This window comes from Balaenoptera musculus, chromosome 1, assembly GCF_009873245.2.
Source record: "Balaenoptera musculus isolate JJ_BM4_2016_0621 chromosome 1, mBalMus1.pri.v3, whole genome shotgun sequence".
NCBI classification, from domain to species: domain Eukaryota; kingdom Metazoa; phylum Chordata; class Mammalia; order Artiodactyla; family Balaenopteridae; genus Balaenoptera; species Balaenoptera musculus.
In genome coordinates, this window is record NC_045785.1 from 96,292,022 (window position 1) to 96,310,382 (window position 18,361).

The 18,361-nt window shown below is 45.3% G+C and overlaps 1 protein-coding gene across 1 annotated transcript; it reads left to right on the top strand.

Annotated features, from left to right (window-relative positions):
- The first annotated feature begins 314 nt into the window (after window positions 1-314).
- LOC118882351 (glutathione S-transferase Mu 1) lies at window positions 315-17,174 on the top strand. Its single transcript, XM_036827945.1, has 8 exons — window positions 315-415; window positions 635-710; window positions 1,143-1,207; window positions 1,507-1,588; window positions 1,687-1,787; window positions 2,519-2,614; window positions 2,702-2,812; window positions 16,184-17,174. Exons 1-8 carry the CDS (start codon window positions 380-382, stop codon window positions 16,298-16,300), a joined length of 684 nt encoding a protein of 227 aa, XP_036683840.1. The 5' UTR covers window positions 315-379; the 3' UTR covers window positions 16,301-17,174.
- The last annotated feature ends 1,187 nt before the right edge of the window (window positions 17,175-18,361 follow it).

Below are 18,361 nucleotides of genomic sequence, written 5' to 3' on the forward strand. Positions count from 1 at the left end.
GATGGAAGATTCGTGCTCTTGTTGTGATTCAGGCTTGTTCCCCGAGCGCACTGCCAACTCCCCCGATTTAGCTGAGATCTGACTGGGGACGGGAACCAGGCTGTCCTCAGCGTCCTGGCGCCCAGAGCTCGGCTCCCGAGTCCCCGCGGCTGGAGGGGGGACACGGACTATTTCCACTGCTCTGGGTGCAGATACCGCGCTGAGGACCCCGGGCGTCCCGGGTCGCAGGAGGCCTCGGAGATTGGGTAGTAGTTGGGGGCGTGGCGGAGAGACGCGAGGGGGCGTGGCCTCACTCAGGTCACACCCAGGCTTGATCCAGGCACCCGGATGAACTTCCACAGCGGTGCGGAGAGAGTACCCCGATCCACGAACCCTGACCATGGCAATGACCCTGGGTTACTGGGACATCCGCGGGGTGAGCGGGGGTCCACCAAGGCGGGCGGGGAAATGCTGCGCAGCTGGGGACCGGTTCGCCAGAAACTTCGTTTGTGGGGCTCGCTGCAGCCCAGCCGCTTCCCTCCGCCTCTCCTTCCCAGGTCGGGGAGAGGGTTGGGAGTGTGGGAGGGGACCAGGAGCACAGAAAGTCGCGCGGTTAAACCTCATGTCTGTCCTTTGTCCCGGCCATCTCTCCCAGCTGGCTCACGCCATCCGCCTGCTCCTGGAGTACACAGACTCAAACTATGAGGAGAAGAAGTACCCGATGGGAGACGGTAATGGCATCCTTGTCATGTCCTGGCTTCTGCTCAACTCATGCTGATTTGGTACCAAGCAACCCATGTCCTGGCCCCTGTTATTTCTATCTGCTGCCCTCCAGCAGCTGGAGAGAGGTCTAACCCTTCCCGAACTCTTTGAGGGTCTAGCTGGCCTCCAAGGCAGACCATGAGAGCCGATAGCCGGGCCCCTGTATCAGCCATTGGCACGGGCTCCCTTTATTGCTTGCACTAACCCTTTGTAAGCCTTACTCATGTGGGTTCCAGAGCCGTCTAATTGTGCTTTCCCCCAAAACTCCATGCGAGATTTAGAGGTTCAGATTCCAGATCCACCTGTTCAGGGGCTCTTGTCTCTGACTCCTTGGTAGGTCCCCCAGGAAGGAGGGTTGGACTCCGGGGGTGGTTTGTTTCACTGCATCTTCTTTACCACAGCTCCCAACTATGACAGAAGCCAGTGGCTGAATGAAAAATCCAAGCTGGGCCTGGACTTCCCCAATGTAGGTGCAGGGGCTGGGGTGCTCTGGGGGAAAGTGGACGGTGTCCCTGTCCATCTCCTTACCCAGCTTAGAGGTTTCAGGATCCAGTGCCTCTGCTCAGCCTCTCAGCTTCCTGGTTCTCTTCACTGCCTTTCCATAATGCTGTATGTCCCAGCTCATCCCTTCATTTTACAGTATATTATTTAGTGTCTACCATGGGCCAGGCTCTGTGAGTGCCAGGTTTCATCTCTGCCCTTGCTCAAGGGAGTGGGTGCAGGGGAGCCTGATGGCCCAACCGACCTGGCCTGTTGTTCTTCCAGCTGCCCTACTTAATTGATGGGGCTCACAAGCTCACCCAGAGCAACGCCATCCTTCGCTACATTGCTCGCAAGCACAACATGTGTGAGTGGAGCTGTGGGTGGGTGAGGGGCACAGGCGGCCATGCCCTGGGCTTGTCTGGGGTGGGATCCTGAGGGTGAGTCCCTGTTGTGTGGCCACAGGTGGGGAGACAGAGGAAGAGAAGATTCGCGTGGACGTACTGGAGAACCAGGTTATGGATGTCCGCTTGTGCATGGCCATGATCTGCTACAGCTCTGACTTTGTGAGTCCCCTCCCACTGGGCTGGACAGGGTTTGAAATGCTGGTCAGGGTCGCGTCTACACTGGTCTTTTGCCTTTGAACTCCTTGGAGCTACTGATCCACCAAGACATTCCCTTGGAAACTCTTAGTTCCCACCAATCTTAGGAGTCCAGACACCCTTGGGTGGAAATTCAGTTCCTAGACAGGGTGTTTTCCTCGTTAGCCCAGCACCTTCTCCTCGGCATCTCAGGCATAAACACATGTGCCCAGTAGGCAGCCTGGGGTCAGACTTTGTTCCTCTCCCTCCTTCCTTTCAGCCTCTCAGATTCTCCTCATCTGTTCAGAGACTGCATCGGCATTCACACCCTTTCTGTCACCCACGCTGGAACTTAGGACTTCTTTCCTGAGTCATTTGAGTGTTGATCTTCCTGAGGTCTGAGGCCCGAACTCTGCCAGGTCTCACAGCACTGCTGGTCTGACCCATGGCAGGTGTTTGGAGCTGAGTGGTGACAGGTTCAGGCACAGTGTGGTTTTGCCCTTTGCCTTCCCATCTCCTCTCACAGATGGGAGGTGGTACCTGGTAGGAGTCTAATAAACACAAGTGGGTTAAATTGCAGCCTGGGCACCGACCCGGGTGTAGTCAGGGGACATGGCGGCTCACTTGGCAGCTGGGATCAGGCACAGCCCTGGGAGGCCTGGTCTCTGCCCAGGGGGTCTCTATCTGTGGGCAGTGACAGCTGTTTTGTGCCTCAGGAGAAACTAAAGCCTGATTACTTGAAGGAGATCCCTAAAACGATGAAGCTCTTCTCAGATTTTCTGGGGAAGAGGCCCTGGTTTGCAGGGGACAAGGTAAGGGGGACGGCTTTGGGGGATGGAGAGCTGTCATTTTTCCCACGTTCAGAGTTTGGTGCCCATTCATGCTTTGCCTTTCTGCAGCTCACCTATGTGGATTTCCTGGCTTACGACGTCCTTGACATACACCGCATATTTGAGCCCAAGTGCCTGGATGAATTCCCAAACCTGAAAGACTTCATTTCCCGTTTTGAGGTGATTCTCCTGATCCCTCTAGTACTTATATCTCTCTTCTCTTCCCCCTCTTCGCTGATGCTTTCCTAGTTGGAACCCAAATGAAGAATAACATTTAATGAGACTTGGTTTATGCCAGAATCTCTGCTCAGCATCTAACATATATTGTGTCAAATTTAATCTTTATAACATTCCTCCGTGGTAAAAGAATTATCCTCTCCATTTTACAGATAAGGAATTAAGCTGAAAGGATAAGTAATTTCTGAAGGTCACAGAGCCAGTACAGGCTGTGCTGGGCTCCCAGTCAGAGCATCTGGCTTCTATGGGCAGCAGTCAGTGGCTCTCCCTTTCCTGTATGGAAAAGAAAGCTCAGGTCCTTTTCTTGTCTGGGTTCACAGCTCTGGAAAGTGTGGAGGAAGCAGAACCTTCAGGAGTTTGCCTGCAGCTGGCATTAGTAGAGTTGAGACACAGTAGGACTGATATCAAGTACTAAAAACACAGACAATATCTTCTCTGGATCTCCAGAGGGGTCTGCACAAGTGAGTCGCCGCCAGTTGTACTGAGACTCTCAGGACTGTAGTTGGTGCTGGGATTTGAGTACATACATAGGTGTCCTTTGGAAGGATTTTATCTCGACACCTCTTATAGTGGGCACTTTCCTTCCCTCGTCTTCCTTCCTTCTTCCTTCCAGTTACCCAAGATTCCGATCTCAGAGGCGGGATAGTACATTTATTTTTAGTAACATTCACTGATCTGACCCTCTCCTCTGTATGAGGCACTGTGTCAGGCACAGTGGGGATGAAGAAGTAACACAGTCCTGGCGCCCACCCTCTGGGGCTCAGTGCAGCTGGAGAACTACAGGAACCCCGAGCTGTGTGGTGTGCGTGGAACCACTTGGTGCTGGAGGAGCACAGCCTGACCTCACCTCCCAGCTCATCATCGGTCACCCTCAGTCAACCAGTGGGAGAGCAACAAAGTCTGCTTTATGTCAGATTTGGGAATTTGAAGCTCTAATCCAATAGGTTTTTCAGACTACAGTCTGTTGGCTATTCCCACCCTCACTCCCAACCCGGCCCCATCATCAAATCTGCTTTCTTAGCTAGTTCTCATCAGCTCTGGTTCTGGTCCAGGCTTATTGGCCTTGAGAATTTTGCAAGAGCTGGGATGACTGCCCGGCAGGGAGGATGGGGACAGATGTGGGCTGCACTGTGTGGCCTGTTGGGGCCTGGGCTGTTGGGTACAGGCAGCCCCAGGATCTTTGAATCCTTGGAACTTATTGGGCACTGTCTGTCTTGGGACGACTGTGCACAGATACACCTGAGTGTCTCACTGCCTAGTTGGCTGCAGCAGTACTGAGGATGTGGTAGGTTGGGGCCCAGCGAGGCTGGGCTCAAGTCCCAGGCCAGGCGGGTGGACTCTGTCCTTTAAGTGGAATAATTAGAGTCTGGCTTGGCCTGGCCTTGTGCTCCACACCCTCGTACTGACCTCGGGCGGCCTCGGCCTGCAGCGGCTTGAAGCAGGATTTTGGTTCCTGGCCAGAGACTGAGGTTGGGTCGCGGCGGTAAGAGCACCAAATCCTAGCCACTAGAACAGTGGTCAGTGACGAGGCCCTGGCCCTTTGGCTTTGCAGACAAGAATTCCCACGAAGATGGAAAGTAGTGAAACAAGTGAAGTGTTTATTAGGAGAAAAAAAAGTACAGTACGTGTGGATAGACACCGGGTGGGCTCAGAGAGAGAGTCACGCCCTCGTGGTAGTTTGAATCACTTTTGTGGGGCATTTCTTCCAGGTTTCCTTTGACCAGTCATCTTGCTTTGCCTGGTTTTGAGTCTGTATTTGATGTATCTCAGGGTCCTCCCCTATGTGCTTGCACATCTCTTAGCCAAGATGGATTCTAGCGAAGAGGCCTATGGGTAGTGGACATCACTTACTATGAGGTGGCGCCCCCCTCGCTTTTTGACCTCCAAGGAACCTTTCTGCACATTTGTAGTCAGGGAGGTCTCCTTGACTTCGAGAATGAGGAATATGTGGTCTTTTATCTCTTATCTGGGCAGGGCCCAGCCTCCTCCGTCATCCTGCTTTTATAGAGTTTCTGCTATTATGGAGTTTTTGTCCACAGGGGACAAACTTCAGCTGTTTGGCCTGGGGCCCATCTATCTCCTGCCTCAAATCCCCCCCCTGAGAGACATGAACCCCAAGAAATCTTTATTGGGAGGATGAAGGGCAAAGGTCTGTCTTCTGTAGCTTCTTCAGGCTGGCAAGGGGCTCACAGACCCTACCTAGTTGGGGTCACGGAGCTCTCGCCCTGACTTATTAAGGGACCCGGGGTGACATCTGCTGTTATTCCAGCAGGATCTGTTCCAAGGAGTGTCTGGAATCTCCGCATCACCGTCATCTTGTCTGGGAAACCGTTGTGTCCTTAGAAAGAACAAGCTAGGCTTCTTAATCTTAAGTAGATTTTTATTTATTTATCTTTGGCTGCGTTGGGTCTTTGTTGCTGCTCATGGGCTTTCTCTAGTTGTGGTGAGCAGGGGCTACTCTTCGTTGCAGTGTGCGGGCTTCTCATTGCGGTGGCTTCTCTTGTTGTGGAGCACAGGCTCTAGGCACACGGGCTTCAGTAGTTGTGGCACATGAGGTTATTGCTTCATGGCATGTGGGATCTTCCTGGACCAGGAATTGAACCTGTGTCCCCTACATTGGCAGGTGGATTCTTTTTTTTTTTAACATCTTTATTGGAGTATAATTGCTTTACAATAGTGTGTTAGTTTCTGCTTTATAACAAAGTGAATCAGTTATACATATATATATGTCCCCATATCGCTTCCCTCTTGCATCTCCCTCCCTCCCACCCTCCCTATCCCACCCCTCTAGGTGGTCACAAAGCACCGAGCTGATCTCCCTGTGCTATGCGGCTGCTTCCCACTAGCTATCTATTTTACGTTTGGTAGTGTATATATGTCCATGCCACTCTCTCACTTCGTCCCAGCTTACCCTTCCCCCTCCCCATATCCTCAAGTCCATTCTCTAGTAGGTCTGCATCTTTATTCCCGTCTTGCCCCTAGGTTCTTCATGACCATTTTTTTTTTAGATTCCATATATATGTGTTAGCATATGGTATTTGTTTTTCTCTTTCTGACTTACTTCACTCTGAATGACAGTCTCTAGGTCCATCCACCTTACTACAGATAACTCAGTTTCGTTCCTTTTTATGGCTGAGTAATATTCCATTGTATATATGTGCCACATCTTCTTTATCCATTCATCTGTTGATGGACACTTAGGTTGCTTCCATGGTATCAATTTACATTCCCACCAACAGTGCAAGAAGTTTCCCTTTTCTCCACACCCTCTCCAGCATTTATTGTTTGCAGATTTTTTGATGATGGCCATTGTGACCGGTGTGAGATGATATCTCATTGTAGTTTTGATTTGCATTTCTCTAATGATTAATGATTTTGAGCATTCTTTCATGTGTTTGTTGGCAATCTGTATATCTTTTTTGGAGAAATGTCTATTTAGGTCTTCTGCCCATTTTTGGACTGGGTTGTTTGTTTTTTTGATATTGAGCTGCATGAGCTGCTTGTAAATTTTGGAGATTAATCCTTTGTTTAATCAGTTGCTTCATTTGCAAATTAATCAGTTGCTTCATTTGCAAATATTTTCTACCATTCTGAGGGTTGTCTTTTCATCTTGTTTATGGTTTCCTTTGCTGTGCAAAAGCTTTTAAGTTTCATTAGGTCCCATTTGTTTATTTTTGTTTTTATTTCCATTTCTCTAGGAGGTGGGTCAAAAAGGATCTTGCTGTGATTTATGTCATAGAGTGTTCTGCCTATGTTTTCCTCTAAGAGTTTGATGGTGTCTGGCCTTACATTTAGGTCTTTCATCCATTTTGAGTTTATTTTTGTGTATGGTGTTAGGGAGTGTTCTAATTTCATTCTTTTACATGTCCAGTTTTCCCAGCACCACTTATTGAAGAGGCTGTCTTTTCTCCACTGTATATTCTTGCCTCCTTTATCATAGATAAGGTGACCATATGTGTGTGGGTTTATCTCTGGGCTTTCTATCCTGTTCCATTGATCTATATTTCTGTTTCTGTGCCAGTACCATACTGTCTTGATTACTGTAGCTTTGTAGTATATTCTGAAGTCAGGGAGCCTGATTCCTCCAGCTCCGTTTTTCTTTATCAAGATTGCTTTGGCTATTCGGGGTCTTTTGTGTTTCCATACAAATTGTGAAATTTTTTGTTCTAGTTCTGTGAAAAATGCCATTGGTAGTTTGATAGGGATTGCATTGAATCTGTAGATTGCTTTGGGTAGTATAGTCATTTTCACAATGTTGATTCTTCCAATCCAAGAAGATGGTATATCTCTCCATCTATTTATACCATCTTTAATTTCTTTCATCAGTGTCTTATAATTTTCTGCATACAGATCTTTTGTCTCCTTAGGTAGGTTTATTCCTAGATATTTTATTCTTTTTGTTGCAATGGTAAATGGGAGTGTTTTCTTAATTTCACTTTCAGATTTTTCATCATTAGTGTATAGGAATGCAAGAGATTTCTGTGCATAAATTTTGTATCCTGCTACTTTACCAAATTCATTGATTAGCTCTAGTAGTTTTCTGGTAGCATCTTTAGGATTCTCTATGTATAGTATCATGTCATCTGCAAACAGTGACAGCTTTACTTCTTCTTTTCTGATTTGGATTCCTTTTATTTCTTTTTCTTCTCTGATTGCTGTGGCTAAAACTTCCAAAACTATGTTGAATAATAGTGGTGAGAGTGGACAACCTTGTCTTGTTCCTGATCTTAGAGGAAATGGTTTCAGTTTTTCACCATTGAGGATGTGTTGGCAGGTGGATTCTTAACCACTGTGCCACCAGGGAAGTCCCCAAATTCAAGTTTTGCACCAGCTTACTTTTAAAATTCATTTACTCAGTTAAATTTATTTTAAGCTTAGTCAATCCTGACCATGCTCAAAACTCTTTTCTTGGGGTCCACTTTCCACAAAACTTTTTATCAGTTTCTGTATCCATTACTTTATTTTTCCATCTAGAAACAGCCACATGTAAGTCAGACCTACTTCTTTTTCCCTTAATAAAATGCAATTCCATTCCTCATACCTTCTTTACTAAAAACACACATCCTACTTTCTTTAAGCATCCATGAACTGTCCTTTATATCAGCACTCTGTAGATTGGTAAACATAAATCCAAATAATAATTTCTTGAAAAATGTGCTTTCTTACAGAAAATATCTCAGTGTGGCACCAAACATATTTATTAATAGTTCTAGACCTTTTGTTTCTCTGTAAAAGGAAGCCAGTGTTCAGTAATTAATGTTTCAGTATCTTATTTTATTCCTAAAAAGTTCACCCGAAGCTCTTATCTCATTTGAATTTTTTTCCTTAAAAGTTTCTTCACATTGAGTTACTTTCCTTGCTGACAAATTTACAATGGATATAACAAGATTTTATTTAGCTTATATTAAACCTAGATGCAATAAAAGTGTTATACTTAATGTTGATGACTCTAAAGACATGTTTATATTAATTAGATCAACAAACTTAAACATTAATACCAGGTATTAATTTAATACTGAATATTTCCCAGTTCATGTGAAGCTGAAATTCATTTAGCTTAATTTCTCTTGTATTTAGAATTGCCTGATGAAAGCGCTTACTTTTCTTTAAGCCCATTAAATAGAGCTCATTTACAAATTAACCTCAGCAATATTATCCAAAGACAAAGACATACACTGAGACATACATATATCCAGACAGACACAACGAGAGATCTAACTTCATTTTCTAAACTTAGTCATGAATTAGATATCACAATGTAAAACTCACTAGTTTATAAATAACAGTTGGAATAAGAAAAATTTTAAAAGGCTTCATTCCAGTTTTTTTTAGCTTCAGGAATTAGAGATGGTCTAGATAAGATAAGTGTTCCTGAGAGTCCTGGTCTCAAGGCACAGGGAGAGAAAATCAAGTTCTCCTAGTAGGACTTATTCCTCAGTGTCAGAATTCTGAAAAAAAGTAACAAGCTAGCTTTCTCTAATTGCACATGAAAAAAGAACCAGTTTTGGGATTTAAAAAAAAAAAAAGTTTTTTGCTTAACCAGTTTTCTCCAAAGTCTAAAGAATATTGTGGCCACACTGTCAAAAATCATCTTTCTTTTTCCTTGGTCATAGTTTCATAGCTAAAATTTAGACCAAAATTTAGACCAATTTAATGCTCAGATTGGCCTGGATAACAGGGGCAGACTGGCTAATAAAATGTTGTCCCAGCAGGGATTGTCCCTCCAGGGAGGTGGGGTCTTAGTTTGATCAGAAGAATCTGAAGGAGTAAGGGAACTTGCAGGAGCGGGGGAAGCTTGGTTTCCCCCCTGAGAGTTGGGAGAAGTTAGAAGGGATCGTTTAGAATGTCAGGAGAGTTTTCCTCAGTCCATTTTCCCATACTATGGCAGTAAAGATCTAATTGTAAGACACCCATTTTCAGGCCATTTTCTTCATCCCCCAACTTAAATAAAGGGCAGGCAATGTTACAGCAGGACCTAAGCTTTCCTTTCTCAGCCCGTCTGGCTTAACTGCGCTCCTAGAAATGAAGTCCAGCGTCCTGGAAACATTACTAGCAGGTACCTGAAGGAGATTCAGAGCGTCCTCTGAATTTCCTTCAAATCCTGTGCTTGGTGGGATTTTGAGTGTCCTCTAGTCTCCCATTGATCCCTGACCAGACATCTCTGGTCTACCCAGTCCCTCGAGTGAGGGGTTCCTTGAACCACTGCTGGTGCATTGCCAGGGCTCTCCTTGAGCATTGCAGTCTGCTTGAAGGTGGCCAGCCCAATAGGCTGTCCGTTGCAGTGTATGGACTGCCAATGCCTGGAGTGAAGGGGGAACTCCGGAGGAATTGGAGTTGGCCACAGTGGAAAATGCCATGGGGGTCAGGACCTGAGGGCCTGAGGGGTGGGACTTGAAAAGAAAGTGAAGCAGAGAGCAAGAGAAAGAGGGCAAGAGTGAAAGTCAAAGGCCTCAAGCTGCAGCTGGGCAAAGCCCGCAATTTACCTTAAATTCCCTGGTTTCGGCACCAAATATGATCTCAGGTGGCCTCGGCCTGCAGCGGCTTGAAGCAGGATTTTGGTTCCCGGCCAGAGACTGAGGTCGGGTCGCGGCGGTGAGAGCACCAAATCCTAGCTACTAGAACAGTGGTCAGTGACGAGGCCCTGGCCCTTTGGCTTTGCAGAAAAGAATTCCCACGAAGGTGGAAAGTAGTGAAACAAGTAAAGTGTCTATTAGGAGAAAAAAAAGTACAGTACGTGTGGATAGACACCGGGTGGGCTCAGAGAGAGAGTCACGCCCTCGTGGTAGTTTGAATCACTTTTGTGGGGCATTTCTTCCAGGTTTCCTTTGACCAGTCATCTTGCTTTGCCTGGTTCTGAGTCCATATTTGGTATATCTCAGGGTCCTTCCCTGTGTGCGCGCACATCTCTTAGCCAAGATGGATTCTAGCGAAGAGGCCTATGGGTAGTTGACATCATTTACTATGAGGTGGCGCCCCCTCCCTTTTTGACCTCAAAGGAGGCTTTCTGTGCATGTGTAGTCGGGGAGGTCTCCTTGACTTCGAGAATGAGGAATATGTGGTCTTTTATCTCTTATCTGGGCAGGGCCCAGCCTCCTCCGTCATCCTGCTTTTATGGAGTTTCTGCTATTATGGAGTTTCTGCTATTATGGAGTTTCTGTCCACAGGGGACGAACTTCAGCTGTTTGGCCTGGGTCCCATCTATCTCCTGCCTCACTATCACCTTTCATCCAGGTTTTGCTGAGTGAGATCTGGTCTCTTCTGCAAGTTGCTTGGGCACTTTCTGAGCCCCTTTGTTTTGCTAGGCGTCCATCCCTCTGTGGGCAAACCCTGGGAACCTAGAAGTCTTTTCTGAAAAAGAGAATGTTTTTGCAGAATGAGAAGAACAAGTACTCCTATAACAAGATGTTGACTGGAAAAAAAAACCCTCACAACTTAAGAGCAGTGAGTTTCAGTTTTATTTGGGGACCTTACTGAGGACTGTAGCCCGGGAGACAGACTCTCAGAGAGCTCGGAGGAACTGCTCTCAAGACGTAAGGTAGGAGACAGTAAGTATATGAAGTTTTGGCTGGGAGGTACATGTAGTCAAGCATGCATCTTGGTAAAGGATTAGTGCTAATTATCGAAAAACAAGTATCTCAAGTTAATGATTTTAGTGCTCTTCTATGTGTAGGAATATGCATGAATCTGGGGTGACTGAAATTCTTTGTTCGATATGCATCCTAACTCTCTAAGGTCCCCCATATCCAAAACACAGAATGTTTCATCCTGGTTTTCTCCATCCTGAATTCCCCTCAGGGCACACTGTCAGTGGGTGACTGCAGTGGGTTGCAGCTTACTCCTTTCTAAAACCGATAATGAGGGAGACTCTTTAGGCTTTTTACTATTCGTGGAAAAGACTTAAGATTTACATTCATTCTTGACAAATCCTTAAAAGAGGCTGTGAATTAGATTTTGGGTGAAGGAGCCTTTCTAACCATTTGAATTTAAAAGGGCCTCTTTTCCTTTATTTTTTCCCTTTGGTTTCAGGTTCTACCTTATTAAGTTAATCAGGCTCAGTCTCATGTCATTGTGGGCTGTATTTACATTTCTGAAATGTGGGGATTTGCAAGACAAACACAGTTGCTTTTATTTTTTTATTTTTAAAAAATATTTATTTATTTATTTATTTATTTGGTTGCACCAGGTCTTAGTTGTGGCAGGTGGGCTCCTTAGTTGCGGCTCATGGGCTCCTTAGTTGTGGCATGCGAACTCTTAGTTGCAGCATGCATGTGGGATCTAATTCCCTGACTAGGGATTGAACCTGGACCCCCTGCATTGGGAGCTTGGAGTCTTAACCACTGCACCACCAGGGAAGTCCCCACAGTTGCTTTTAATTCCCCAAAGAACTGGGCTGCCACCTAAGTGATATCAAAAGATTGATTTGCCCAACTACATTTTCTTTAATTTGTTTTTTTATATCAGAAGGAAAATTTCCAACTAAACTGGAAATCAAAAGCTTTCCATATTCCAGAACTTTAGGGATCAGTGTATCATGCCTTCAAATGTTTGCAGAAGGTCCTCTTTCTGAGTGCACAAGTCAAACTCAGACCAATTTACCCTAGGGACAAACAAAACAAAACAAACAAACAAAGAAAACCCCCAAACCAAACTCCATTATTGCTTTTGTTAGCCCCTGAATATTAGACCCCAGCTTTTACCTCATACTCTGTGGACTCATGTAACCCTATTGGTTTCCTTTATCATGTTTAATTAACATTGCCTGAGAGACAGATTATATGCCCTGTCTTATACCAGGCAGGGGAGCATTCCCCAGCAAGACATATTGTACATCCCCACAATATATCAGGTAAAAGAGATGAACCATCTTACATAAAGCCAGTTCAAATACACCAATTTTTTGGGACTTCCCTGGTGGGGCAGTGGTTAAGAATCCGCTTGCCAATGCAGGGGACACGGGTTCGAGCCTTGGTCTGGGAAGATCCCACAGGTAGCGGAGCTGCTAAGCCCGTGTGCCGCAACTACTGAGCCTGTGCTGTAGAGCCCATGCTCTGCAACAAGAGAAGCCACCGCAATGAGAAGCCCGCGCACCGCAACGAAGAGTAGCCCCCACTCACTGCAACTAGAGAAAGGTCGAGCACAGCAACAAGGACCCAATGCAGCCATAAATAAATAAATAAATAAATAAATTTATTTAAAAAAACACAAATACACCAATTTTTAATAAACTTTCTTCTCAATTCTATCAACTCTTATACCTTTAACCGTAGCCCTCATTAGGACCCTATTAACCAGTCTTGGTCTTATAAGGAGTCCCAGAAACTTTCCTTTTTATTCCCTGGCCATTTTACCCATTTCTGTATAAAAGGCTTTGGGGTCTCCAGTGAGGGGTTGAGCCAAGGGACCCAGGGCTTTTTGTCAATCTTTAACTTGATTGATTGGCATGTTGCCCCGCGCAATTGCTGGTCAAGTATCTGAGTGTAATTTTTTTTACCTCCTTGCCTTTAAAATTTTTCTAAACTGGGGTAAATAGAGTGGACTTGTTTGGGGCCCTTTAACATTAGGAGGACCAATAAGGGGTCTTTTTGGCCTCTCCAAAACATCTTTTTTGGTAGTGTTGTATCAAAACCTTTGTTTTAATGCTGTCAAAGTCTGTTTCATTTATCCCATCTCTTAATAACCATCTAAAGATTTCCATCCTATAAACTAAGGGAGTTCTTAAGGTTAGCCATTATATTTCTTTGTATCCACCTTCTAGTTTGGTGTTTCCATAGGTACCAATAAAACAACTGTTTACAATGAGAGGTCTCTAAAAATTTACCAATTTAGAAGTTTTTCCAATTTAAAGGATCCATTGTTAGGATTCTTAGTTGTGATTCAAACCAATAAGATGCAAGAGGCATCCCCAAAAGACAGTGCAAAGGATGCAGCCTTCACAAGAACCAGAAAGTTTACTCCCAAATATAATCTAAGAAAGTAAAGGCCTTTGTTGTATAGGGACACAAGGAAGGTTGAGACAACAAAGGCTCTTTATGGACTGGGACCCCTTATGACACATTTCCCTAAAGCTGGCATAGCTGAACAAGAAGACTGCTTGGAATCCCAGTCTATGCAACTTTCTGCCAAATGTACTCCATATGTGTACCTTCTCAATTTCAGAGACTAAGCTACCAAAACACAGTAGAAGATGCCTAAGATCAGGTAGAACATTTATATCTCAAAGGCATGGGGAGATGACGCAAGTTCCTCCTAGAAGGGCATTTGTTTCCTTAAGGTCAGAATTTTGAAAAAAAAAAGTTTTAAAAACTTTTTGGCCAACATAATCACAATTTTACCAAGGCTTTTGAATTATTGTTGCTTTCTGTGGGGAATCAATTTTGGTGTTATAAAAACGAAGTTGAGGGCTTCCCTGGTGGCGCAGTGGTTGAGAATCTGCCTGCTAATGCAGGGGACGCAGGTTCGAGCCCTGGTCTGGGAAGATCCCACATGCCGCGGAGCAACTGGGCCCGTGAGCCACAACTACTGAGCCTGCGCGTCTGGAGCCTGTGCTCCGCAACAAGAGAGGCCGCGATAGTGAGAGGCCCGCGCACCGTGATGAAGAGTGGTCCCCGCTTGCCACAACTAGAGAAAGCCCTAGCACAGAAACGAAGACCCGACAGAGCAATCAATCAATCCATCAATCAATCAATAAAATCTTAAAAAAAAAAAAACGAAGTTGAGAGAGAGACGAATAGCATGAAGGAGAGCATTGCAGTGGACACTTAGAGGAACAGGGAGGAGCAACGGAGAGCAGGTCCAGCTTCAAGGGCCTTTTAAAAATTCTGATATAATTTCAAGCCATTTTTTGTTGCTTTCCTGCAAGAAGTTACTTTCTCATTTCCTCTTTTAGAAGCTTCTAAATACCAATCGAAATGAGCATTCCATTCAGTCTGTTTGATCTTATAGCCCGCTTTCTCTAGCTGTGTACACCCAAAAAACCCAGTATTGGAATGTCCAAAGAACCCCATTTTGGCCATTTTTAGGATGAGACCTCCTTTGGTATAGTTTCCCCAATTAAGTATTTGCAAGTATAAGCTCCGTATGTAATGTACCTAAACCTGGCTGTGGTGTTAGTCATAGGTTAGCAATCTGTCACCCTTCTTTCTTTTGTTTAGAAAGCTTTGTTTCCCATTTCAGAGTCTGTTTGTCAGGATAAATTACTATTGATAACTGTATGGTGGGCCAGCGTGCCATTTGTGAGCTTAACTCTCCTAGTTGTCACCCTAGAGTCATTTCAGGTCTTTTACACGTCTCAGTTTCTCCCTCTGACAGTCTAAAGCCTCGATGGGCACTGGGAACACTGGATGGCCAAATCTTTTTGTGTGTCCCCGGATGGGCCACTTCTGTAAATTAAAGAATGGGTTTCCCCTATGGGACTGCTGTGTGGTATGAAGGACTGGCCTCCACCACTCCTGCAAGTTTCTCAGTTGCCTGAGAAAGCCACACCTGGCCAGGAAGAGCTCTGTCCCTTATCTTTGGACTTAAGAGTTCTTATGTGGTATCTACACTATATTCCAACCAACTCTGTTAAAGTAGTCAATACAAGGAAAGATGCCAACCAGCCCCTTATCGACTCACCCAGCCTGAACTTTCCCAGTGTCTCTCGACTGGGTACTTTCTCAGTATCTCTGAACTGAGAAGTCAGGTATCTTTTTCATCCACCACTGAATAAAACTCAGGATTGTCAACCAAGATGGTAAAACTGAGATCAGGAGAGACTCACCCAAATTCGTATGGACATGTAGAGAGGTGGACCAGCACAAGGGGCCTTGCTGGTACCAAGGGTCCAGATCCTTGTAAAGTTCTGGTGAGCGGAAGAAGTCTCCTCTGGGCCCCTTTGTGGTCGCCAAAACTGTCCACTGGAAAGTAAAACCCACACAACGTAAGAGCAGTGAGTTTCCCTTTTTTTGGGGAACTTACTGAGGACTGTATTCCAGGAGACAGCCTCTCAGATAGCTCTGAGGAACTGCTCTCAAGAAGTAGGGGAGGAGGTTTGGGAAATAGGAATAATCAACTCTAAAAGTCTTAGTAAAAGATCACTGCTAATCACCAAAAAACAGGTACCTCAAGTTAGTGATTTTAGTGCTTTTCTGTGTATGGAAAGATGCATAAATCTGATGTGATTGGAATTTTTTCCTTAGTTATGCATCTTAACTATCTAGGGGCCATGTATCCAAAACACAGAATGTTTCATCTTGTTTTTTTCCATCCTGAATACCCCTCCAGGCACACTGTTGGTGGGCAACTGCCCTGAGTGGTGACTTTTAGCTCTTTGTGTAAGTGGATGATGAATGAACCTCCTTGTTCTTTTTGTTTTCAGCTGCGAGGAAGGGAGTGCAGCAGAAAGAGCTCAGAATGGAGAGCGAGAGCGAGCCAGGCTGCATTCTAGACATATTACCTATAAGCTGTGTGAGCAGGAGGGAGGTGCTTATCTTCTGTGTGCCTCAGTTTCCCTTCTGATAAATGGTGACAGTAGAACCTATCTTGTCAGGTAGTCATGTAGAGATTCTAAACCTATATTATCATCTCTAGTGGATATACAGCACCTTATACAGTGTAGAGTCTCCATATGTGGTAAGTCTTATTAAGAAATCAAATGAATTACGGGAAATTGGAAGAGTCAACTTTCCAGAGCTGAGCATCCCAAAAGACTGTCTTTTGCCCCAACATTTGACCCCACATGGAAGGGCTGTACCAGCGTACCAAACCTGGGGAGAGCTGCATGAGCCCCAGTGGGGCAGCAGACCTGAGGCCTGGCCTTCTTTTTCCCACCCTCAGGGCTTGAAGAAGATCTCTGCCTACATGAAGTCCAGTCGCTTCCTCCCAGGCCCTCTGTTTCTAAAGACTGCCGTGTGGGGCAACAAGTACTGCCCTGTAACCAGGAGACGGGAGTGAGGAGCCATTGCCCTAGAGACCAGGTGGACCTCCCTGTGCACAGAACCATCTGTCTTTTTCTTTCTCCTTCTTTTCACTCTAGATGCCGTCTTGGCCCCCTTTATCTCCCTCCCAACCCCCTTTTCATCCATCCTTTATTCAGTTCCCCACTTTTCTTCAGCAAAGTTCCTCCCCACCCCACATTATCCCTCCTGCACTAAAGCCAACCAGATTATCCTTCCCTTCCATGGTTGCTTCTGCTGTGAGGAGCCCAACCAGACCCCTGGCCCATAGGGCTCTGCTCTGAGCTCCCAGCACTGTCCTGAAGATCAGAATTGGCCTGGTGTACAGGCCCTGCTTCCCAGTGTGGTTCCTGCCCAGCCCTGTCTGATCCCCAGTAAAGCCTTAATGATACCTACTGTGTCTTGTCTTATTCCCTCCTGGCTTCCTGGAGTCACGACTGACTGTTGGGTGTGTGGGGGTGTCCATTTTTCCTTCTGTTGTCCACTGCGGAGGCTCCGTGGATGGGCGTGCATGTGTGTGTGTGGCGGCGGGTTGGGGACAGGTGGGATTATACTATTGCTTGCTCTTTTCTATCGCTACTTCATGTACCTCTGTTCCTTAGCATGGGGTCTCTACAGAAGGGGGGCCCTTCTGTGCCTGGTTCCCTCCTTAATTCAGCATTCATGGGATGCCTCCTGTCAGCTTGTGGTACTCTGTGTCATGGTTCAGGGGGCTCTTGGGTGCTGGGGAAGGGGTTTGAGTAGTCTACTGATAGTGTGGGATCCTGGTGGCCTACCTTCTGTCACCCTTTCCTGGAGGCTTTCCCTGCTTTAGATACCCTTCATCTGTGTTCTTATAACATATCTCAATAAAACATACCCCCACTGTATTATAATTGTTGTTTTACTTGTTTTGCTCTCCAACTCAACCATAAAGTCATTGAGGAGAGAATCCATGTCTTATTTGACTTTATACTTTTTATATCTATCATACTGCCTGGCACACAATAAATATTTAATGAAATTTGGAAATTTGAAAGAATTATCTCTAGTTAAAGCCCTGGCAAACTCTACAGCCGTTATATGGATTTAGAGCCTTGGATATAGTTATCTCAGCCACCTGAGATAAAGAATAAATTTCAGAAGATTTAAAATCTACAGGTCTGGAGGAAAGCCATTAGCTCTCTCTAACTTAAGCATTTAGTAGGCTGTAGCTGCCCCTTGGATATCTTGATCTGAAATGGGCAGGCCTAGTGGGCTGGGTCAAGTGTAGCCACTCTGTGCAGTCAGGAGGTCGTGTAGCCATTTTATGTTAGGATACCTGCAAAGTGTAGGACTCTCTAGAATACCATCTTATTAGCAGGTTCCTCAAACAGTGGCTGGATAGTGGAGTTGGGCCTCTTAAGGCACGACCTCAAGTCTTAGCTCAAAACAGGGAGTAGCTTTAGAGAAGTATCCTGTTGAACATTTGTCCAGATGACCATTTCTTGCAGTTATTACATAAACAGCAGTAAAAATAATGTTAAAGGTCTTTAAGAATTAAATGATTAAAGATAAAAGTGGTATGCTAAAAAAAAGTCCAGTAAAGGAGAGCAGCCAAGATAGTGGAGTAGTAAGACTCTGAGTTCACCCTCTCTCATGAGCACACCAAAATCACAACTCTCTGCAGAAGAACCATCAATCAAAAAGACTGGGACCTACCAGAAAAGATGTTCTATAACTAAAAGACACAAAGAAGGAACCACAACAAGATGGGTAAGAGGGGAGGACTCCCGATATAATGAAATCCCATACCCCCTATGTGGATGACCCTTTTTTTTTCTACAATACAATTTTATTGGAATATGGAATGTAAAGAGATGTTTTCAAACAAACAGTCTAACCTTATACAAATGTATGGCATTATTAAATAGTTAACAAAGATCCTAAAATGTGATATAGTGGTAGACACCTTGAGCTCTAGCTCACCTGGCTGAGGTGTGTGAGGTCCCCAGAGCTGAGGCATGGCTCTGTAGCTGGGGTCAGGGAACTGCTTGCAAACCATGAGTGAGAGTTCTGAGCCCTGCATCAGGCTCCCCAG

Excerpts from the sequence above, each read along its gene's own strand:
- LOC118882351 (XM_036827945.1), top strand. The coding sequence starts at position 380 with ATGGCAATGACCCTGGGTTACTGGGACATCCGCGGG. Across the intron at positions 711-1,142 it reads GAAGTACCCGATGGGAGACG|CTCCCAACTATGACAGAAGC; the intron begins GTAATGGCATCC and ends TCTTTACCACAG. Across the intron at positions 2,813-16,183 it reads ACTTCATTTCCCGTTTTGAG|GGCTTGAAGAAGATCTCTGC; the intron begins GTGATTCTCCTG and ends TCCCACCCTCAG.